Genomic DNA, 25,733 nt, shown 5'->3' on the forward strand with positions numbered 1-25,733 from the left:
TCCCTTCTATTATATTTAGGGTGGTGTGGTGGTACACCACTGGCCTACTGCAGGGTGCAACCTCTGTACCTGCAGAAGAGCATGGGGACAAGACAACACCTGGTCGGGTGTCAATCATCCCCTGGGATATAAGCCAGAGCCGGCCTGTCAAAGACACTCTCAGAGTTTACAGCAGCTCTCCTCACAGGTGGCTCTATGAAAGTTTACGTCGAATAAAGCCTGTGTTCAGACTTTATGTTTTGTGTGTTGCCTCTGACCGATAGTGTACCACAGGGGGCATGGTTGGTGTAATAGTTAGCACAACGCCTTTACAATGTCAGCGATCAGACTAGGGTTCAAAACCTGTGCTGTCAGTTAGGAGTTTGTGCGTTCTCCCTGTGTCTGAGTGGGCTTTCCTCTCACCATTCGAAACGTATTGGGGGAGTAAGTTAATTGGGTGTAAATTGTGCAGCATGGACTCAAGGGCTGAAATGGCTTGTTACCGTGCTGTATGTCTAAATTTAAAATGTAATTTTTTAATTTTAAAACTTAAAAAAAAATAAAAGCTATTACAATTACATTTTTAATAATATTCTAAATTTTCACTCATAATCTACATTCACTTTTTTTATCAATATCTGGGTCATTTGCTGCTACTTTCTAAAATTCTCCCGATGGTAAGGTTTGATATTTAACAACATCATAAGCCTGTCCCTTTAAATTTATAGTGTTTTAGTCTCCAAAGTTAGCCTCATTTTAATTTTAGGGTTGTACTTTACACTGGAACATCCATTCATTAAGAATTTTGTTTAAAGCTTGTGCCTGTGGCAATGCACAGAATTGCAGCAATGGCGGAGCAACTGCGGCAAGAATGGTGTCGCGGGACTATCTCTTCTGGTACAGACAGGAAGGGCCCATATGTGCTTGCATTATTGTAATGCAAGCTCCAGTGCGTAAAGGACGGAATGGAGTCATGCTTAAAGGCTGTGTCTGGGATTCAGATTAAATCAGTTAGTTGTGATACCTGAGCACAGAGTCTGCAGTTTCAGTCTCTGCGCTGCGCTCACTCACAACACACTACAATGGTGACCCCGATGAGTCTCCATGTCCTGAAGACTCGACACAATGGTGTTGGGGTTAAAGCTGCCAACTTTCTGGATGAACAGGCCCTGCACTTGGTTCGCCCAAGTAGAGACCCAGTTCCACATCAAACAGATAACCTCTGATTCGACAAGATATTTCTATGTCGTCAGCTCGCTCGAACAGGAAACTGCCTCACGAGTAGATGACCTCATTCAGGCACCGCCAGAGGAAGGTAAATACATGGCTCTGAAAAACCTCCTCATTAGCACGTACGAGACTTGGATGGCCTGGGTGACAGGACCCCCTTGGCCCTTATGGACGAAATGCTCATGCTGCCACAAGGGCACAAGCCCTGCCTCGTGTTCAAACAAGCATTCCTCATGCAGATGCCCAAGGACATCAGGCTCCTGTTGACTGATGTGAATTTCAGCGACCCACGCAAGGTTGCAATGCATGCAGATGTCTTCTACCGCTCAAAATGCAAGGGAGTAGACTCCATCAACCATGTCTTGCTGCCACCACCGAGGCCAACACCCAAGTCCAATCCACCATGTGAGCTGGCCGCACTCCGCCAGAAGGGGGAGAAGTCCGATCCAAAATGGTGATTTTATCACCAATGTTGTGGGGTTTCCACCTGCAGGTACCACCAACCATATTCGTTCATGGGAAATGATGTGGTCAGCCACCACTATTGGCTGCGGCAGCTGGTCGATAAAATAGCTTTCTCTATGTTTGGGACAGCATTTCAAGCTGCAGATTCCTCTTGGACATGTGGGCGGAGATAAGTGTCATACCCCCTACGGCACTCGAGACACATGCAAGGCCCCAGGGCCCCGCCTTGGAACCACCACAACACTGCCATTCGAACCTTTGGCAAAAGGAGGATTCCTGTATGTTTCGACAACCACACTTTCAAATGGTCCTTCACGCTTGCTTCGGTGGACAAACCCCTGATCGGTGCAGATTTCCTATGAGCGCACTCTCTGCTCGTCGACCTCCAGGCCAGACAGCTAGTCCATGCAGAGACTTTCCACACATTGCCCCTTAGCATGTCCAATGAACCTTCCACCCAGCTCACTTGTGTGGAGACCAAACATGGCCTGTACAGCCACCTCCTGGTGGGCTATCCCTCCATTCTGCACTCGCAGTTCACAGCAGTCATGCCCAAACATGGCGTCTACTTGATGCCTGGCACCAGACAAATTTACCCTCGCTAAGGCAGATTTTAGGTTCATAGAGTAGCTGAGCATCATTTGTTGGTCCAATAGCCCATGGGCCTCACTCCTCCACTTGGTGCCTGTCTAATGGCCGCTGGAGGCCCTGCAGTAATTATAGATGTCTCAACAATGCAACAACATCAGACCACTACCCATTTCCTCATATCCAAGATTTTTCGGCAAATCTCCCCGGTGCAAAACTCTTCTCTAAAATCGACTTGATCCAGGGATACCATCAAATTCCCTGCACCCAGATGATATCCAGAAGACTGCGATTATCAACCCTTTCGGCCTTTTCGAGTTCCTACACATGCCATTTGGGTTGAAAAATGCAGCAAAGACCTTTCAGCACCTCATGGACACGGTCGAAAGAGACATGCCTTTCCTTTTCATATACCTCAATGATATCCTGGTAGCCAGCAGCTTACCTGAGGAGCACTTGAAGCATCTCCACCAGCTTTTCACTGGTCTCACACAGTTTGGCCTCACTGCAAACCTGGAGAAGTACCAGTTCGGCCTCACGGAGATAGACTTTCTAGGCCACAGAATTACCCCAGTGGGAGCAACCTCTTTGCTAGACAAAGTTGATGCCATCTGGCAGTTTTCCAGACTGACAACACTGAAGGGCCTTCAGGAATTCGTGGGCATGGTGAATTTCTACAACAGATTCATCCCTGCAGCTGCCAAGATCATATGCCTGCTTTTCACATTGATGTCGGCTTCATTGAGGGAGCTTGAATGGACAGAGGAGGCTCACAGTGTGTTCGAGCAGACTAAAGAGGCCCTGGCCAACACAATGATACTGGTACATCCACGTATGGATGTACCAATGGCCCTCACAATGGACACTTCCAACACTGCTGTGGGCACTGTCCTGGAGCAGTTCGTGAATGACTCATGGCAGCCTCTTGCCTTCTTCAGTAGACACCTGCAGCTGCCCAAGTTGTACATGCAACAGAGAGCTGCTTGCCCTCTACCTGGCCATCTGCCACTTTCATTACTTCCTGGAAGGGCATCTGTTCACTGTCCACACCAATCATAAGCCACTAACTTTCATTTTCTTGAAGTCCTCCAACTGATGGTCTGCCCATCAACAGAGACAATTATCTTACATCTCTGAATTTACCACTATCCGACACTTATCAGAAAAGCACAGCGTGGTTACAGATGCACTCTCCAGACCGACGGTCAGTGCTCTGTCACAGGTCATAGACTACCATGGTCTGGCACAGCTGGATGACCCAGAGACACTCAGCCCCAGAATGGCAATCATGGGCTTGCAGCTCCAAGACCTCCTGCTGGACACTGATGGTACAATGCTCCTCCATGATGTTTCCACTTTCCCTATCAACCCCACCCAATGGAGGAGGACGGTTTTCAACATGATCCACGGGTTGTCACAACCCTCAATTTCCACAACAGTGCGACCGGTGTCAGCAAAATTCATTTGGCATGGCCTGCGTAAGCAGATCACTGAATGGGCAAAGACCTGCACAGATTGCCAGGCAGCCAAGGTCCAGCGGTACACCAGACATCAGCTACAAGACTTCAACAATCCTTCCTGCAGGTTCCAAAGCATACACATCGACATTATTGGGCCCTTGTCAGTCTCCTGAGGATCGCGTTACCTGCTCATAATGGTGGACAGGTACACTAGACATTATGACAGATCAAGATGCCCAGTTCAACTCTACCCTGTGGATGGAACTCTCAAAATCCTGGGCACCCAGCTTTATCATACCATGGCCTACCACCCACAAGCAAAGAGATTAGTCAAGAAGTTCCATCGCCACCTCAAGGCAGTGTTGATGGCATGGCTTGAAAGGCCCAACTAGGTGGAAAAACTACCCTGGATGCCTCTTGGGATACGCGTGGCACTGAACTGATCTATAGCGGTCCATTTCAGTCCCTGACCAGTTCCTCCTACCTTCGACTAAGCAGGACATGGACACCGCAACCCTCCTTGAGAGGTGGCAGCACAAACTGGGTTCACTCGCACCACCACCAACATCATGGCATGGTCAGCTGCCCTGCAGCTACCCCCTGGACTTGGCCTCTTGTGACTATGTATTCGTGCACAGAGGCTTGCACAGGACTCCCCTTCAGTGGCCTTTTGAGGGACCGTACAAAGTACTGCACAGGAACGCATCCACATTCACTCTCAACATTGGGGGCAAAGGAACTGTTCACAATGGATCAATTAAAACTGGCCCACTTGGACTTGTCCCAGCTGGTACAGGTCCCACCACCAGTGTGCAGAGGACGACCGCCAAAGCAGCACACGTCACCCGCAACACATCATAGGACCGCGGCAAGAATGGCATCGTTTGACCATCTCTTCCAGTACAGACCAGAAGGGTGTGTACACACTCGCGTCATCATGATGCGAGCACTGGTGTGTAAGGGGAGGAATGGAGTTAGGCTTAAAGGCTGTGTGTGAAATTCAAATTAAATTAGTTAGTTGTGATTCCTGAAGACACAGCCTGCTGTTTCAGTCTCTGCACTGCACTCCGTCACAACACACTACATGCCCTTATTTATCACTGGGGGACCTTTTTAATTTGATTTCCTAATTTACTTCCAAATCCATAATGTTAGAGTGCAATTGGAGCCATAAAGGCCTATGAGGTCCAAGCCGACTCCATATAAGAACAGTTCAACTCTTCTGTCCTCTTCCCATATGGTTGCAAAAGCACCCTGTGCCCATCTGACTGTCAATGTCCCTTAACAATCCTGAGATATTTCTCATTGATGCTCATAGCACAATGTTAATTTTATCCATCAACTTTTAAAAAAATTTATACATTTTAAACATCCAGTATCCTGGAAAGTTAATATTGAACCTTGATCACTATGTGATTATAACTCCAGAACAGTAATTAGATCAAGAGTATTTTTGTATTTTGTTATGAATGCTTTGTGCATTTGAACATAAGAAATAGGAGTGGGAGTCAGCCATCCGCCCATTGCGCCTGCTCTGCCATTCAATGAGATCATGGCTGCTCTGATCATGGACTCAACTCCACCTACCTGCCTTTTCCCCATATCCTTTAATTCCAATTTTATGTAAAAATCTATCTAACTGAACCTTAAATATGTTTAATGAAGCAGCCTCAACTGCTTCCCTGGGTAGAGAATTCCACAGATTCACTACTCTCTGGGAAAAAGAGTTTTTCCTTATCTCTGTCTTAAATTTACTCCCTGAATCTTGAAGCTGTATCCCCGAGTTCTGGTCTCACCTACCAGTGAAAACAATTTTCCTGCCTTGATCTTATCCCTTTCATAATTTTATATTTTTCTATATTTCCTCTCATTCTTCTGAATTCAAATGAGTATAATTCCAGATGATTTAGTCTCTCTCCCAGACAATTTAATTTTAACATCATCAGATTTCTTTGAATTGACTTTGTATGTTAAGAAAATATTTTTAACCCATCTATCCTATTCTGTCTCATTCTGTTAAATAAGAACAATTTTTCTAAAATCTTTCCACTTGTGTGATAGGAACTCTGCTTATTTTATTAGTTTAAAGTGCATTTATGTCTCAAATTACCTTATTTACATAGACATGGGTCTCACCTTGGAAGAATGTCCAAATGGAATAGTTCTCTCTTCCTCTATCACTGATGCCAAGATTCAAGATTTAATTTATTGTTATTGGAATGAAATAATGTCATATTACATGAAATTGCCGCTGCCTGTTTTCAGGCAGACAGATTCAATCAGTAGAAATTGCCTCAAGTGCCTCTTACAGTCAGAGAAAGAGAAGCAAAAGAGAGTTCCCCACAGAGCCACCGAGTGTCCGTAGATTCGCTCCCGCAGCCTCACAGAGTCCAGTCCAAACCATCTGCAACCCTAGCTCCTGATCCGAACCCTATATTGAAATTCCTTTCTCTTCTAACTTTTGATGTGGGATAACTTATGAATTGGTAATGTTGACAATGAATACAGTAGGGCTTGTGGAACATACAAATGTTCCATCATTTAAGTTCTATATTCTGATTTTTTATAAACACACACACACACACACACACACACACACACACACATAGTATACATTGACGATAAGACACACAAAAAAGCAGCTTTTATCCTTAAAGTCCCCCACCACCCAGGCCACGCCCTCTTTATTTTGCTACCATTGTGAAAAAGGTACAGGAGTCTAAAGACGAGCATTCAGCGGCAAAAGGACAGCTTTTCCACGCTGCCATCAGATTCCTGAATGCCTTACTTTTTGTGCACTATTATTTTTTATAGTAATGTTGTAAGATCGTTATAATATGAATATTTGCCCTATGATGCTACCGCAAAACACCACACTTCATGACTTTTTCATGCCAATAAATTATGATACTGATACATAAGCTGCTTTTCCACTGGCACCTTGTCTCAGGAATTAACGGGGAATTAAATGGTTAAGGGTCCCGTGGAAAAGGAAAACAATCAGCACACCAGAGATTGATGGCCTCTAGACCTACTTATATCCCCAGCATCAGCTGAGGTCGGCATGCTGATTAAGCCAGTAGAAAAAGGACAACTCCTTCCATTCCATTCTATTCAAAGATAGACTCTCCGATCCCTGGGGATGAGTGTGTTCAGTGGAAAAGCAGTCAATGTACCAGTTAACGGTGGCCCAGTGGAAACAGCACAAACGGCTTTTTATCGTGGGACACTGAAAGGCTAATTAACTGGGAAGCCAGTGGAAAAAGGGCTATACATATGTACTTACGAATGGGCTGTTCTCCAATTCGCGCATGCTCATAAATGCACATAATGTACATATATATTATTCCCCCAATTCATACATGTGCATAATGTTACCTCACAAACACCAAATAAGAACCATAAGTACCAGTTCTGCCTTATGTACAAATTCAGCATATGGACAATCCAGGTAATGGAACTTGTTCGTAACCTGGGGACTCTTTGTATATACATATGTGTGTGTGTGTGTGTGTGTGTGTGTGTGTGTGTGTGTGTGTGTGTGTGTGTGTGTGTGTGTGTGTGTGTGTGTGTGTGTGTGTCTGTGTATGTGTATCTGTGTGTGAATAGACACTCACACACAACATATATATATAATACACACATGCACATTACAGTGCCAGGGATCAGGACCGGAGTTTGAATCCCATGCTGTCTGTAAGGACTTTGAATGTTTTCCTCGTGTCTATGTGGGTGTCCTCCCACCACTCAAAAGGTACCGATGGTAGGTCAAGGGTGTAATTGGGCAGCATAGGCTTGTGCTCTGAAAGGGCCTGTTACCATGCTGTATGTCTAAATTTAAAAAAAAAATAAAGCACTGATAAATATCAGGAATGGTAGTGCATATTTACAGCAGAAAGACGCTGTGAAGTTCTGTGCTGGTAACATGAGTAGTTGATTATACCAAATTTTGTAATACAGGTAGTCCCCAACTTACGACCATAATGGGGACGGAAGATTGGTTGTAACTTGGGATTGGTCATTATTTGAGTAACGGGGACCTCAGGCTGCTGGGGAACAGGGACCTCGGGCTGCCATGGGGAATGGAGAGCAGGGACTTCAGGTTGCTGCTGGGAGCAGGGACCACTGTATACAGTACTTTTAATACAAAATGTTAACTTGTACAGTAGTTTTAATAAATATTTAAAAAACAAAATTGGGTCATATGTGTGAGTAGACGTAACTCAAGTAGGTTGGAAGTTGAGGACTACCTATATAAACTACAGAAGCATGGAGAACATTATTTATTGTCAGTGGAAATAGAGAGTATAGCTGTGGTTGAAAGGGTTTCACTCCAAAGTGAAGCAAAGTTGTTTTGCAATGAACTTAAAAGTTGGATGGTGAAGAACAAGACAGGTAAGTTGTCAAACAGGTCCATTTAATATTTTCTTAGGAAAATTCCATGTTCAACTGCATTGGCCTTTGTGCATGCAATATCTCAATTTAAAAAAAAAAATCCTTGTTCTTAAACACAGCCGTGGCCTTTCCCTTTCTCTATAATCTCTCTCTCTCTCTCTCTACAACCTTTTAAGAGCTGTGCTCCTCCCTTCTTACTTATTGAGCAACTTGAATTAAATTGCTCCATCTCTGGAAGACTTAAGATGCTTCACAAGTCTCATCCTAAAACCATCTTTCTCTATTATGTTCTTAAAACTTAATTTGAAAAAAAAAAGTTTCATGACCTGCCCTATATCTCCATATGTGGTTCATTTGTTAACTCTCTTCTTCTGGAGACATTATATTAAAGGTCAAAGTTAATTTCAACAGGGAACTGGGAGCTATGAGCAAAAAACTAGCATTTTTTTCCCCATGCACCTTGATTAAGAGTAACAATTAATTTACTGGTAAATTCAAGGAACTAAATGTTCATTTCAACACTGTTAATTTTTTCTGTTCAGTGGGACAAACTCAATTTATTTGTCTGTAATTTTATCTTGTTCATAAAATTCAAAGTAAGAAAATATTTTACACTTACTGCAATTATATAACTTGTTAATCTTGTAAACATCTAGAGCGGACATGCCATAACGTTGTCCAATGTCTATGTTTGGATTTGGTATTGGTATGATGGTACTGCTAAAGCCATCTTTAGAAAAAGCATACCTGCAAGTAGAAATAAATGTTGGTTATGTATCTTTATCTTTGCTTTCCGAAGTAAGCTGATTGACCTGCTGAGTTTCTCAGGCATTGTGTTTTTATTTTAACTCCCATTTTGTACACAATTTCCAGATATATAGAACCATAGAACACTACACCACAGAAAACAGCCATTCAGCCCTTCTAGTCTGTGCCAAATCATTCTGCTAGTCCCATTGACCTGCGTCTATTCCATAACCCTCTGACTCTCCCATCCATGTATATATTCAATTCTTAAAAATTATGAGCTCACATTTACCACGTCAGATGACAGCTTGTTCCACACTCCCACCTCTCTGAGTGAGTACGTTCCACTTAATTTTACCCAAAAACCTTTCCCCTTTCACCCTAAAACCATGCCGTACTTAACTCTCCTAATCAAAATGGAAAGACCCTTTGCACATTTACTCTGTCTATACCCCTCATTCTTGTATGATTTTGTAAACTTCTAACAAATCTCCCCTCATTCTTTTATGTTCCAAGAAATAAAGTCCTAATCTGTTTAATCTTTCCCTGCAACTCAGGTCCTGAAGACCTGGTAGCACCCTAGTGTTACGAGCCCAGAGGAGGACCCATAAACTCAGCACCAAGACAAATGGTTACTTGAACAAAAGTTGCTTTTAATTATCTTTAAGCATGAAAACAGAATCACTTTAACTTAACTAGCCTAACTTATCCCCCTTCTAATTCTAAGCGCACGTGTGTGTAAACTCAAAAAAGTTCTTTGGTTCACAGTCCAATCTCACTTCTCATTCCTTCATGTTCACTGGTTGCAGGCAATTCTTTTACTGTGCACAGAATTTAACATTTATAAAGTTCATCAAGCTTGAAAGGTAAATGGTTACTGCTCAGGAAGGTTCCTGTCAGTTTTCAGAGTGAGATTTGTTGTTCCAGGACATCCACAACTGAGTCCTTTTTAATCAGCCACTCCTTTTTCTTTATGATGAAACTTTCCCCCTTCAGGGTTCTCCAGATGATAACCTCTTTCTTTCAGGTCACCACAGAGTTCCTTTTTGTTTCACTTATTTCAAGTGAAACATTAGAAAGCCAGTTCTCTCCTCTTGCATGAACCACAAGGGCTTTGACCAGGCCATCCTCCAAATAGGGCTTTCCACAAGCTTGCCAGCTTGTCCTGTTCCAGTTCCAGCTGACTCTGCTGGCTGTAATACTGTAGAATTATCACTGTCTCTCTCTCTTAGAGAGAAAGACTGTTTGACTCTCTCTGCTTGCAAAACCACACGACCCTCTTAGAACATCTCCAGACTATCTGCGGCTCCAACAAGATCTTTCTTCTGTTGCCTTTTGTAAACAACAATTCATTAGTGAAGTCTCTCGAGCACTCTTCAAAACTCTTGTAAAAGCCGTGGAGCCAATATGTCTAACATTAGCAGAGCTCCAGTATTTCAAATAAGATATGTTTTAAAGTGTTTGCATGTGACCTATTCTAACAAACCTTTCCCAATTTATCTCCCAAAAATATATCTATATACTCTGTCACACAAGTACATCTTTTTTGCATTCTTTTAATCTTACTGATATCCTTCCTGTAGTTTGGCGACCACACAATATTCCAAATTTGGCCTCACCTATGTCTTATACAACCTCACCATAACATTCCAACTCCTGTACTCAATACTTTTATTAATGAAGGCCAAGATACCAAAAACTTTCTTTACAACCCTGTCTACCTGTGATGCCACTTTCAGAGAATTATGTATCTGCACTCCCAGATCCCTTTGTTTCTCCAAACTCCTCAATGTCCTACCATTTACTGTGTATGTCCTACATCGTTTTGTCCTTCCAAAATGCAACATCTCACATTTGTCTGCATTAAATTCCATCTGCCATTTTTCCAACTGGTCTAGATCCCTCTTCAAGCTTTGAAAGCATTCCTCACTGACCACAATACCCCCAATCTTAGTGTCACCTGCTGATCCAAGTTCCCACATTATCATCCAGATCATTGATATTGACAACAAACAACCATGTTCCAACACCAATCCCTGAGGCACACCACTAATCACAGGCCTCCAGTCTGAGAAGCAATCCACTATCACTCTCTGTCTTCTCCCGTTCAGCCAATTTCAAATCCAGTTTACAACCTCTCCATGGATACTTAGTGCCTGAACCTTCTGAACTAACGTCCCATGTGGACGTCCAAGGCTTTTACTAAGGTCCATGTAGACAACATCCACAGCCTTTCCTTCATCTACTTTCTTGGTAACCTCCTTGAAAAACTCGATAAGATTCATTAAACACAACCTACCACACACAAAGCCATGCTGACTATCCTTAATCAGCCCTTGGCTGTCCAAATACTTGTATATCCAATCTCTCAGAACACCCTCAAATAATTTACCCACTACTGACATCAGGCTCACCAGTCTGTAATTTCCTGGTTTACTTTTGGATCCTTTTTTAAACAACAGAACAACATGAGCTACCCTCAGATTCTCCAGTACCTTACCAGTTTATAAGGACATTTTGAATATATCTGCCAGGGCTCCAGCAATTTCTACATTAGTCTTCCTCAAGGACAAAGAGAATATTATGTCAAGCCTGGGGAATTTATCTACCTTTATTTGCTGTAAGGAGCAAGCACCTCCTCCTCCTTAATCTCCACATGTTCCATGCCACTATTGTTTGTTTCCCTTCCTTCCTTATACATAATGCCAGTTTCCTGAGTAAATCTGATGCAAAAAAAAACTCTTTAAGATTTCCCCTATCTCGTGAGATTCTACACATAGATGACCACGCTGATCTTCTGGGGACCAATTTTGTCCCTTACTATCCTTTTAGTCTTAACATACTTGTAGAAATCCTTCGGGTTTTCTTTCACATTATCTGCCAAAGGAACCTCAAGCCTTCTTTTTGTCTTTCTGATTTCCTTCTTAAGTATTTTCTTACAATTTCTACTCTCCTAGAACTTCATTTGCTCCTTGTTGCCTATACCTGCTATACACCCTTCTCTTCCTCTTAACCAGATAGCTAATATCCCTTGAAAACCAAGGTTCCCTATACCTGTTAACTTTGCCTTTAATCCTGACAGGAACATGCAAATTCGGCACTCACAAAATGTTGTTTTTGAAGGCCTTCCACTTACTGAACACATCCTTGCCAGAAAACAACTTATCAAAATCCACTCTTCCTAGATCTTTTCTCATTTCCACAAAATTGGCCTTTCTCCAATTTAGAATCTTAACTTGAGGACCAAACTTATCCTTATCCATAATTAACTTGAAACTAATGACATTATGGTTACTGGACCTAAAATGTTTCCCGACACATAATTCTGTCACCTGATTCCCTCTTAGGAGATCCAGTATTGCATCCTCTCTCATTCATATTATATTGATTTAGAAAACTTTCCTGAACACATTCAACAATCTCTAAGCCATCCAGCCCTTTTACAGTATGGGAGTCCCAGTCAATATGTGGAAAGTTAAAATCTCATACTATTACAACTTTGTTTCTTATATCAGTCTGCTATCTCTCTACAGATTTGCACTTCCAATTCTTTTTGACTATTGAGTGGTCTATAATACAACCCTATCACACCTTTCCCATTCCTCAACTCCACCCATATGGTCTCTGTAGATGAGCCCCCCTGGGCTGTCCTATCTAAGCACAACTGTGATATTTTCTCTGACTAACAATGCCACTCCTCCCCCTTTCATTCCTCCCCCTCTATCACGTCTGAAACAAGGGAACCCCAGAACATTGAGTGTCAGTCCTGCCCCTCCTGCAACCAAATCTCACTAATAACAATAATGTTGTAATCCCATGTGCCAATGCACACCCTAAGCTTGTCTGCCTTTCCAACAATACTCCATACATTGAAATAAATACAGCTGAGAAAATTTCTATCATGTACAAACCTTTGATTTCTGTCTATACATGCAGTCCTTGCTTGACCTTTACCCTCCTCTTCCTCACTATCTGCTATAATTCTCTGGTTCCCATCCCCACACAAAGCAAATCTAGTTTAAAACCCCTGGAGCAGCACTAGCAAACCTATCTGCAAGGTTATTAGTACCCCTCGAGAGATCAAAATTTGTTTGAAAATAGATTTTTAATTAATTCTGAAACAAAAGATTATAATCTAAAAAACCTTAACCATGTGGACATTGGCAGTGATTATAATATTAAAGGAAATTCCTCTCTCACTTGGAGTATAATAAAAATGGAACCTACCTGAGTAGAACATTTTATTGATGAGAGCTCAAATAATTTTGAATTGTTACAGTTGACACAGATCTTGCAGGCAGGCAAATAGTCAGTTAGTAAGTTAGGAACTACAGGGGCTGGAGCCCCAGATTTTTACAATTTATATTGATGATTTGGCTGAGGGAGTCAAATGTCATATTTTCAAGTTGGTAGATTATGCAAATTTAGGTGAGACTATGAGAAAAAGGAAATATACAGAAACCTGAGACAAGTTAAGTGGGTGGATAAGATGGAATATAATGTGGAAAAGTGTAAATTATTTCACTTCAGTGCACAAAACAGAGAAGCAAAGTATTTTAAAGGGATGAAGTATTGGATAGTGTTGTCATTCACGGGAACTTTGATGCATTTGTACTTGTCATTAAAAGTTAACATGAAGGAGCAACAAATAATAATGAAGAAAATTTCTATGTTAGGCATTTTACAAGATAAGAATACAAAATAAAATCATCTTACAGTAGTTGTATGGAGCCTTAGAGATACTGCAGCCAGTGGACTGATGTTTTATAGCTTTTATTCCTTTCCTATAAAAATTAAGTACTTTCCATAGAGAAAGTGCAGTAAAGGTTTACTGGACTGGTTCTAGATATGGCAGAAACAAAAAGACATATATGTAGAATCTTGAGCAAACAAAGAGGAGCAGCCTGATGCATCCATGGATGCTGTCTGATCTGCAGAGTCCTTCCAGCTCCTCTTTCTTTGTTCCACACATTGCAGGTGAGGAGAGATTGTATAAACCACAGGTGTACAGGTAGTCCCTGACTTATGATGGGGTTCCATTCTGGAACTTCCATTGTAAGTCAAAAAAAATCATAACTTGTAAAAGAATATCGCATTTAACATTTTTTATAATTAAATGTTCAATACAACATGTTGAGTGTTGAATACAGCGACTGCAAGCGTGGTTGAGTCAGCATCACGTGAGAGTATGCTGTACAGCTACTCTCGCATGATGCTGCCGTCACCCAAAAATGTGTGAGAATAGTGTGCCACATATTGAAAGCTTGGGAACACATCGGAAATTGAAAGTACGGATTTGAATGATTGTAACTTTAAAAATTTGTAAGTCAGACCATTGTAAATCGGGGACTATCTGTGTTCTTAACTGAGGAGTCTAGGAATAGGAATCAGTCTCAGAATAACCAATAGGTTGCTTAAGAAAGAGATGAGGATAAATTCCTTCAGTCAGAGCATTATCACTGCTCCAGATTTTTGAAAGGGAAGGTGGGATATGATGTGGAAATATGTAAGGATATTCAGTTTGACAGAAAAATTAGAAAGTCAGAGTCCTTGCTCATTTATTTAATCTGAAGCCTCTCTTCTTCACAGCCTACACTGCAACCAAGCCCAGTTTCATTTGGAAATGTCAATACATTACATTGATTCCAATCATTGATATAGATTGTGGTCAGCTGACACTGCAATATTGATAACCGTGGCATCCTCTAGGTCACAGGCTCCCAATCTGAAAACAGCCCATTTATTCTCGTGCAATGGACAAATGTGCTGGAGAAACTCAGCAGATCAGGCAGCATCCATAACCTGCTGAGTTTCTCCAGCACATTTGTGCATTGTACTCAAACCCAGTATCTGCAAATTTTCTTGTTTAATGACACAAGACAACTGACTATTTGTTCTTGCTCTCAATTTTTAGTCTGTTAACATTTCCTCAATTTGTGCCAATATTATACTCCCTATAACATGTTGTAATTTTACTTAATAATCTCTTAGATAACACCTTTTTGGAAGCTTTCTTTAAGTTCATATTGTGACTTAATTGCTTAGACAGCAGACAGACAGTGTTAAATGAAAAGTCCGTTCTAAAGTAGCATTGAGTTTTTCACTGTTTATTTTAGCTCTTAAAACTGTAAACTATACTTAAAAAAATAATAAAACAGACAATAAAATGTTAATATATTCAAACGGATGGTTAAAAAGTATTGTTTGGGCTGTCTTCTTTTTTATCTGGTCCTATACAGTACAAAAGCAAATTCAAAATTAAATTGTTTCTCTAAGATGGTTGAAAACACAGCTTTAACCTTGGCTGGAAGGCTGTTACAATGGAAACATATAATGGAATTCGTTAATAATATTCTAGCTGCTGGTTTCTTGCAAAAATTTGTTTGCAAGTCATTTTACATCATTTTAACCCTTACAATACTGCCCCTAATTATTATATCTAAAAATAATAATTACCATTACAAAGAAAATTAAATATAGTAATACACCAGTTAAATATTCAAAACTAAGTGAAAGTGTCAATCATTAAAGTTCTCTACTTGTAAAAGATAGACTTTGGTAAATGATGTGCTCATAAAGCTATTTTTACTTTCCAAGATATTCACTTTCTTGAAGACACAATATGGGTCTTCTTTCTCTGTTTTTTCCTGCGGTTGTCTTATTGAAAAGGTAGGACTCATATATGGTTCCTCAAATTTATCAACAGCCACTCTGGCTTCTATTGTATATTCTTATAATTCTGGATCCAATTTTACAACTTAAATTCAGTCTCATTTTTGGACAATTTATCTTGAAGTTTTTTATTAGATTCTCTTTCTACAGTTATTAACTGAGCCTTCATAGTTTTCCATAGTCAGTTGTCTTGCGTCATTAAACAATGATTTGTTCTCTTTCAAAATGTATCTGCTTTTTCAACTATAAGCATTTCAATAAGGCTAAATCCCTTTCTTCAATAACTGCATTCATTTCTTTGGCAGTTATTCTTTTCTTCCGCTTGGTTTTACAAATTCTATTTACAATTAAATCTCCATTTTTGTCCTCTGCTCTCTGATCTTCTGTCTTGGTTACTTTCAAAACTGAAAAATCATCACACTAAGTTTTGTTTCCAAGTACAAAATTAAAATCTTTGTTTTATGGAATATCAAATATTTCCAAGTCCCCTTGGACTCTGAAGGCAGTTACATCTCATTGTCAATGTGCTTTCTCATTTTAAAACATGCAAGATTTCTTCATTGATCTTGTTTGCTGGTGCATTTGAAGGTTTTTGTCCATTATTGAGGCATTCCAAAAAATTTGCCTTGAACGGTTGTTTTAATGGTTCATTGAGTTTCACAACAGACATCATATTGACACTTGTTGACTGCTTCTGAGCAATATCATTCGTTACTTCTAATGATCCATCGATTGTCCATCCAAGGCTAGTTTTAATAGTGTAAAGTTCATCTCTCACACTCAGTATTACTTCTATTGATTCCAATTAGCATCTCTACCTCAGAGCTATCTTCCGGTATATAAACCTTCCTCAAATATGACCAGTGATCAACATAAAATACAGGAAGAGAAAGATAAAGTTACAGAGAAGAGACAGAAGATGGCACCCAAAAAAGAGAAAGTAAGAATAACAGAGAAAAGGGAAGAAGGAAAGTCGGAGCAGGGAGCCACCGTGGAGAGGAGCGGCCGAACTCCGATGTTGGTGAGTCCCCGGAGGAGGGGTGTCCTTCAAAAATGGCTCTCAGAGCCAAAAAAAGGTGCATAATGCACAAGTAAAAGAAAAGGTTAACGCCGGCGGGAGGGGGACTCAAGCTGAGGAGCAGCCAGCTGAGAGACGCCCAGTGTCGTGGCATTTGGCTGGGGGAAGCAAGCAAGAAAGAAGAAAAGAAGAGTGGTGAGAAAGAGAAGAAAGAGAATGAGCGGCAACAGGGCGACCGGCATGGGGACGACCTGCGGCAGGAGGCCCAGCAGTGGGTCGGCCTCCAGCAGGGGCCCAGCAGCGGGTCGACCTGCAGTGGGAAGCCCAACAACGGGTTGACCTGCAGCAGGAGGCCCAACAGCTGGAGACACAGCAGCTGGAGGCCCAGCAAGGATACAGAAGCAGCTCATCAGAGAAGGATGAAGATACATAGATACAGAGAAGAGAAGAAGAAGATGACACAGACATAGATACAGACACAGAAGAAGAGGAGGAAGAAGACCAGGAAGTACAAAGGTAAAATAGAAGGACAAAATTTAGATAAAGCCTTTTTTGAAGAACAAATTAGGTCATTAAAAGAATGGCTATCATTAGAATTTAGTTCAATCAAAAGAAAAATGAAAAGAGGTGAAAACAGAATGCAAAGCTTAGAGTTGGTCATGACTGAAATAGGGAAAAGAGTAGAAAAGGTGGAGGAACGAGAAGCTGCTGTAGAGATGGAAATAAATGATTTAAGAGGGAAATTGGAAGAGAGCGGAAAAAAAATTAAAGAGACACAAGATTTATTGTCACAAAAAATTGACGTATTGGAAAACTACAGTAGTAAAATAGAGGTCCTGAAAAAGGCAAAGAGGGGTCAAATATGAAGGAATTTATAAAAGGATGGATCCCGAAGTTGTTAGGAATGACAGATTCACATGAAGAAATAGAAATTGAAAGGGCGCATAGAGCACTAGTACCGAAACCGCCACCACATCAAAAACTGAGATCCAAATTGGTAAAACTTCTAAGATAGACGACAAGAGAGAATATACTGAAGCAGGCAAGAAATAAGGTTAGAGAAGACAATAAACCATTGGAATATAAGGGACAAAAAATATTTTTTTACCCAGACATAAGCTTCGAACTTTTAAAGAAGAGGAAAGAATTCAACACGGCAAAAACAATTTCATGGAAGAAAGGTTATAACTTTATATTAAGACATCCAGCAGTACTCAAAGTATTTATTCCCGGGAAATGGAATACTGTTCTCAGACCCAAAGAAAGCCCAAGAATTTGTTGAACATTTGCAGGACAGAAGAGAGGAGGAGGAGTGACAAGAAGGAAGACCGGCAAGAAAATATACAAAAATATGTAAAAATATAAAGTAAAGATAATGTATATATAAAGATTTAAAGATGGATAAGAGAAGGGAAAGAAGGGGAAAAAAGAGGGAAAGCTTTATTATATGTATATGAAAACAGTGTTCTCTGGGGGGGGGCTGGGGGGGTGGGAGAATAATGATCTCTGCGAAATCGGTTGACGCTTACGAGTAAGTTTGCAAACCGAATGGGAAGGGGAGTTGTGGTTGCCGTCAAGGGACAAGGGGCAACCCAAGGAGGGGGGGGGTTTATTTGGGGTTAAAGGGTTATTGCTTGAGGGGATTGTTGGGGTATTTTATGTCTTAAGTGCGTTGTCATATATTGAGATTAAAAAGGAAAACTTAAAAAACAGTAATGGAAAAAAGGGGATGGAGGTGGTGAAGAGGCAGAAAAGAAGTGAAAATAAAGATATAAGATAGCCATGTTGAACTATATGATTATAAACATTTATGGAATATATAACCAAATTTAAGTGTATCCCATTGGAAAAAAATCACATATAATTTAAAAGACAAAATTACAATGTTTGAAAAAATCTGGGAACCATATATGGAACATAACAGTAAGAGCAGGCCTCGGACTACCTCCACCTAAAATGATAAGATAAATAGGATCAGATTTAATGTGTATAAGTTGATGATATGTCTTTTTTGTTTGTATTCCTTTTGTATAAAGATATTGTTTTATTGCATTTTAATATGTTCAATATTTACTGTTTTTGGAGGGGGGTGGGAAGGGGGGAAGGAGGGATGGGGAAAAAAAGAGAAAATGTCACTGTGTATATTTAAAGAGATGCATCTGTAAATATATTGGTTGATATGGTTCATAGTGTGATAAATAAAGAATTACAAAAAAAAAATCCTGACCAGTGATCCAGATCATTTTGATATGGAATGTTCCCTTTATGCACAGGTATAGCCTTCTGTGTGTCTATGTCTGGAAGATCACAAAGATCGTCACTGTGTATTCCAGCAACCTTTAACCCTGAAACCATATTAGTTTCAATGACTTTTTTTGTCCCATGGTTTTCATAGAATCTTTGTCTTTTCTCCTTGAAGATTAATCTTATTCATAAGCCCCACAGTAAAAAATGATGGAGTGCTACCTAGGTGAAGAAATGCATGTGTACCATACCGTTGCATTCCTGTTTTTGGCCTTAACTTGTACAGGCACTATTGAGAGTTTCAGTTATCTGCCCTGGACCCAGAAAAACTACTTGTCAATACTGAAGCTTCAGCCCTGTTTTCATCTGCTTTTTCCGGTTCCCTTTCCGTATTCTTCTTTTCCTTCAGATATTTAGTATCTTAGGATGCTTTTGACTACATATGTGGCATCTGAGTCACTTTTTGCAGTTTTTGCTGATGAGCCCTTTTAACAGACAACCAAAACATACTCCATTTTCCTTCAGCAAAGCAATTTTCTCACTATTTTTCATCTTTTTCTTTTTCATCTGCACACACTTTTTCAACTTCTGCTTATCATTACATAATAACATTTCTTCTCAACAGGTGACTTTATCCACCACTGTCAGAGAGGTGGCAAATGTACTTTTCTTCAATTTTGGTTGGCGATACGATTTGACTTTTCAACTTCTTCACTCACTGTTTGAGTGCCTTCGATCTTTCCATACTCTGGATCTGTGACAACAGATCTTTCAATGAACTCCACCAAATCTTTAAAAGTAGCTGTCACATAGTTTCTTTTTTGGTGTTCAACAACTTGATTTCTCATTAATTATCTCATTCAGTAGGGTAATTTATCTACAATGTTTACCATATTGAGATATGACAAGCTCTAGAAGATAGCCAATTTCCATCATGATGTTGTAACCTCCTCTTAGAAAGAGGGCATAAATTTGTAAACCTTTCATGTCCTCTGGTCTTATTAACAACCATGAAAGAGCCTTCTGTATATAAGCTCTAGAAATTCTATATGCCGCCAAAGTGCTTCTGTAGTAACCACTTAGCCTGTTTGAATCCTACATCAGGATTCGTATGTTGGCAACATTTTATGAATTTTTGTGGTGGTCCCATCATGAACTGCTGCAAAAAATATAAACAATCCTCCTGGCTTTGATACTTATTTTCAATACTCAGGTTAAAGCTTTTCATAAATGAGTGGAATTCAAGGGTGGGGGGAGGGGATCACCATAAAAATAGGGTATCTCTTTCTTAGGTAGAGAAGATAGAGTATGTGACTGCAATAATGATGTTTTGTCATGGCTAGTCGTACGTTAGTTTGTCCACTCAGATTTCTAATATGGGCAGGGAGCACCTGGTATGACACAGTTAGAGATGGCATTTGGCTTCAATCTTTGTCCAATCATTAGGGTTTGATCTCTGGCTCCTTAAATCACTCGGTTAATTCAGGATTTTGCACAGCTCAGCCCAGAGCCTTAACCTGCCTGGTCCAGGACCAAGCCCATATTGTGGCTGCAGCTCTGGCTCAGCACTGACTTGCTTAGTCCTTGACCAAGCACTTCTTGTGCTTCTATCACTGGCTCAGTCCCGTGCCTAGACCTGTTTATTTCAGGACTAAGCCAGCACTGGCTCAGATTTGGTATTGAATAGTTTCTTTTTCTGAAATCCTACATCAAAACTTGATGTTTTCTATAATTTACTTTGAGCACCAAATACCTCTGAATCTTCTAGTGCCTGTCACCTAACCACATTAGCAGCAATTTTTTTGTCCAATTTCAGTTGCTATTTTTGCTTTTTGAGCTCCATTTCCCCCATTCTTAGCTGCTCCTCTAGTAGCCCTGTTTTCATCTGCAGCTGCTCCTCTTCTTGTTGTCGCTGCACCCACGTCTTTCTTATCCGCCCTTCCTTATCTTCTAAGTCAAATTGAAGCATTTCCTTTCCACTTTAAGAGCTGCCATGTCTGCTTGAATCTTTAAATGCATAGATTCAGTACTTGAAACTCTGGAGCCTGCTCTAGAGCTCCTTCTGCTGGTAGTATTTGACACAATATTGCTAGGTTCTATTAGGTTCAGTATGTCATGTATGGCATTAATCTCTGGGCATGTCTCCATTTTGGATTGTTCATCTTCCATTCCACCATCTTGTGGTATAGCTTCAGCCACTATTGAGAGGTTGGACTCAAATTCAATTAATGGTTTTTGCAGTAATTTTGTAAGATATGTATCCCTAACAACTGTAATCTTTTTTCTTATTTCTATCCTCCCTCAGACGTGCTTGAAGAGCTGCTTTGTTTCCCTTTGTATCCAATTGCAACTTCGCAATTCTTTTATAAGTTCTATAAAGTTCTATTTTCTTCATCTTCTCGACACATTGCTCCTTAGAAGCTACAGCTGCTGTTTCCTCCATTGTGTCATTTGTCGCACTCAGATATCAAACATGCATAACAATTTCTTCAAAACTAAAGCAGTCCTCATGGGAACAGCAGCTATTGCACAAAACTGTGTCCTAATTTGTAATAAACACAAAAGGAACTTCAAACACTTACTGTTTCTTCAATGTTCTTTGTTGTTGAATGTTTGTGTCTCCTTATTGATCTGCTCTAAACAGAGCTCAATCGATCCAGTCTTCTCTTCCAAATCCAATTTCTAACTTCTATGTCTTCAATTCTGTCTTCTATTGACTGACGAGTCAATAGTCCAGTTCCTTTGACTAAAATAATTTTGCTTGAAGATCCGACTCCTATTGACTAACAAGTCAAGAGTCCATTTTATTGACTAACGAGTCAATAATCCAAATTGTTTTGGGCTAAATATTGTGACTATCTCCCTTTATAATTGCTTGGACAGCATGCAGACAATGCTGCTTTGACTCGTTAATGAAAAGCCTGTTCCACTGTTTATTTCAACGTTTATTCGAGCTCTTAAAATAGTAAACTATACTTAAAGCAATTAATAAAATGGACAATAAAATGTTAATACATTCAAAAGGACAGTCAAAAAGAATTCTTCGGAATGTCTTCATTTGGTCTGGTCCTACACAGTACAAAAGCAAATTCAGAACTAAATTATTTCTCTAAGATGGTCAAAAACAGTTAATCTTGGCTGGAAGGCTGTTATTATGGAAACATATTCATGGAATTTGTAAACAATTCCTGCTGGTTTCTTGCAAAAATATGTTTGCAAGTAATTTTAACCCTTACAGTTCATGTGTAATAATATACTTCCTGCCCTTATTTATTCTGCAAAATACTGTAAAAATATAATAAATTTGTGAAATATGATTTTCTTTTCAAAAATCCATGTTGATTCTGCATCATTATTTTCAAAGGATTCTGTTATATCAATGTTTAATAATGGAATTCAGCATTCCTTTTCTTGCTGATGTCTCTATAGTCCCTCTTTTCTCCTTTCCTCCTTTCTTAAATAATGGAGCTATATTTACTATTTTTCCAATTGTGGGAATCTTTATAATTTATGCAATTTTTGAAGATGTCAACCAATGTAATCTCTATCTTCTAGCCACTGCATTGCCATTATCAGATCCTGGGGATTTAACATATTTCTGTCTCATTAAGATTTCCAATACTAATGTTTTGACTAATCCGAAATGAAAACCAGAAGCACAATATATGATAAAAATCTGAAATAAAACAGATAATACTGGAAATACTCAGCAGGTTAGGCAGCATCTTGAAGAGTGATAGTTCAGGTCAATCAAAATTGGAGAAGTGAGAAAATATCCTTTTTTAATGTGCATAGAAAGTGAGTAGGGTATGTATAAATAAACAAAGGTTATGAACGTGAAAGGGTGGAGACCAAGGTATTCCACGAGATATTGTTCTGTACTTTCAAATTCATTTTATAGATGAATAAGGGCAGAGAGAGAAAGAAAGTAAAAATAACTTGATGAATCTATAAAATGCAGAACAAAATTGTTGTGGGAAATCTGAAATGAAAGGGAGTGATAGATATACCAGTGAAAAAGATAAACTGAATTAATTTTACAGTTTCATCAATATCTCCTGATCATGCCTCAACACTTACCTCCCGTAATGCATGACTGAAGTATAATCATAAGACGTTCCCAAGTTATTGGTGTTCAATTTAATAAAATTGTATATTGCTTCTGTAAAATGAAACACAAAGAAATACTGAAATAAGCAATTTCCTCTAGTCAGTTTAGTACAGTGTACTGATTTACATGCTTTGTTTTCACTTAAGCCATTTAAGTAACTGATGTTACTTGTAATGGGGGTGGAGGTGTGAAAAGCCAGCATGATTGCTGGTCCTCTTTGATTCTTAAACCAAGGTGATTAACTCCCAGTATTTCTCCCATTTTTACAGTGCAACAATAAAGCATGATTTATTTCAATGCTTCTAATACCTTCTTACCACTCTCTAAGCTAATTATCCTCGCTGTTTTTGTACTGCACACCTATGGGGCTGTCAATGTCCTATCTTTACACCACATCACAGACAGCAATAGGAATATTAAGATTGTATGATTTCACCTTCCCTTATATTGATTGCAATTCTCTTAGTGCAAAGGACTTGAAAAAGGCAGAATTTATAAATGTGTCCAGGAAATGTTACCAGAACTACTCAGCTTGAATTATAAAGATTAGGTGGATAGGTGTGATAGTACAGACCTATCACCAATGTATATAGTTACAGTATCTAGAGTGTAATGACTGTGCTTACAGCGATTGGCTGAGAGCTTAGCCACGCCCACTGTCTGGGCCTTAAAGGGTTGTGTCCCTAGCCAGGTCGGATCATTCCGGACTGGTCGGCCACCTGTGAAGAGCTCCTGTCTTTTGCTAATAAAAGCCTTGGTTTGGATCAACAAGTCTTTGGTTCTTTCGACGAGCTCTACAATAGGCTAGGATTTTTCTCCCTGGAATGCAGAGAGGGGAATAGATAAGGTAGATAGTCAGGGTTGGGGAGACTAAAACTGGAGGGCATAGATTTAAGGCTAGAGAGGATTTAAAAGGATATGAGGGGCACCTTCCTTACACAGGTGATGGAAAGTATACAGACTGAGTTGTCAAAGGAAGTGGTGGAGCTGGGTAGAATTGTAATGTTTAAAAGACAATAGACAGGTACATGGATAGGACTTGATTTAGAATGATATGAGCTAAAGGTATGGGCAAGTTGGGCAGAAGGACCTGCTTTCCTTGTGAAGAACTCTATGACTCTATTTCAATAAGGCACACCAGTAAAATGAAAGAACATGCAAATTTATAATCTTTAACCATTTATTAATTGCCAAAAAGATTTTATTTTTCATGACTAATTGGCTCTATTATCACCAGTTACAAACTATATATTTTAAGCGTGCTTACCTTCAGCAATATTCTTAACTATGATGTTGACATATTTATCACGGTCACTTCTATTTTGCTCGTGATTAAAACCAATAGTATGTAATAACTCGTGTTGCACTATGCCATGACTTACGCATCCATTTTTTTGGAGTGAAATAATCTGTACTCGCCTATTAAAGCCTATATTTGACCAGCAACTAAAAAGAAACAGTTAAAATGAAATACTTACATTAATATTTCTAGTTTTGAAATTTGCTTAGTTAAACTTTCTTTGATACTAAAATTACAAAATTAATCCAAATTCTTGAATGAAGCTTATGAGAGAACTCCAATTGTCTACCACACTGGTATGGTACTGGACCACAAATGCCAGCTTCAAACTCAATTAATCCCCTAGCAAAATTTGAATCCCCCTTGATAATTTAGATAGAATTGATTCTACTGATGGTGAAATACTTGAGAATTGAAATTCTTCCATGTGCTGTTTCATGTGCAATAGTTTTTGTTCACAACAAATTATTGTTTACAATGTTAAGCTATGAGAATCTTGGAACTTAACAGCAAATAAACAGATCCTTTGGAGGTTCTGTCGATCATAAGAACAGAAGAAATAAAAGCAGGAGTCAGCCTTCTGGCTCATTGAGCCTGCTCCGTCATTCAATAAAATCATGGCTGATCTCTCATAACCCTTAATTCCTCTACTATGCAAAAAATCTAAATTGTAGTCATACCAGGCATGCAGTGAGTGAAAAAAACCATAGGAGTCGAAAGTGAGTTGAACCAACTGACTTTAATATAACTCACACACGCTTAAATCCCTCGGAAACTGATGAGACTTGCAACTCCTAGGACCTTTATGATGTCAGCCGCCACCTGGAGCTCTCACAGTCAGATCTGCCATGGACTTGCCCGCCACTCCATGAACCGGTTCGCCTGTTGCAAGGGCGAGCTGCCACAAAATATATTTAAGGGCACAGATAATGAGGCAGTCTTTACTGCTTTCTTGGCAGAGAATTCCAGATTCATGATTCTCTGGTGAAGGCATTTCCTCCTTATCTCCATCATAAATCTACTCCCCAAATCTTGAGGCTATGTCCCCTAGCTCTAATCTCACCTCCCAACGAAAACAACAACTTTCCTACCTTTATCGTATCTATCCTTTCCATAATTTTATGTGTTTCTTTTTGATCGCCTCCCATTTCTTCTAAATTCCTGCGAGTATAATCTTAGGCCACTCAATCTTTGGCTAAATCCCTCATCTGCAGAATCAACCAGGTAATTCTCCACTGCAATTTATCCCATCTGCCTGCATTCAGCTGATGTCTCTAAAACTTTTCCTATCCATGCACTTGTCTAAATGTCTTTTACATATTACAATTATCCCCGCCTCTATCACTTCCTTGACAACTTGTTCCACATACCTGCCACCCAGTGGGAAGAAGGTTCCCGTCCAGTTCCTTTTAAATTTATCTCATCTCATCTCAAATTGTGTTCAGTTTTTTCACTCCCCTACTCTTGGAAATAACCATGACTATTTACTTTATCTATTCTTCTCATGACTACAATAAACCTGTT

General features: G+C 39.8%; 1 protein-coding gene across 1 annotated transcript in view; it reads right to left on the reverse strand.

Moving 5' to 3' along the window:
* The window catches only part of LOC138755459 (astacin-like metalloendopeptidase), a 159,065-nt gene that overhangs the window by 58,687 nt on the left and 74,645 nt on the right, over positions 1 to 25,733 (reverse strand). Inside the window, exons 7-9 of the mRNA XM_069921495.1 lie at positions 24,177 to 24,355; positions 22,879 to 22,960; positions 8,737 to 8,864 (exon numbers count right to left, since the gene is read on the reverse strand). Coding sequence (XP_069777596.1) covers positions 8,737 to 8,864; positions 22,879 to 22,960; positions 24,177 to 24,355 — 389 coding nt within the window. The remainder of the gene's footprint in view (positions 1 to 8,736; positions 8,865 to 22,878; positions 22,961 to 24,176; positions 24,356 to 25,733) is intronic.

The sequence above is a fragment of the Narcine bancroftii genome, chromosome 1 (assembly GCF_036971445.1).
Source record: "Narcine bancroftii isolate sNarBan1 chromosome 1, sNarBan1.hap1, whole genome shotgun sequence".
Lineage (NCBI taxonomy): Eukaryota > Metazoa > Chordata > Chondrichthyes > Torpediniformes > Narcinidae > Narcine > Narcine bancroftii.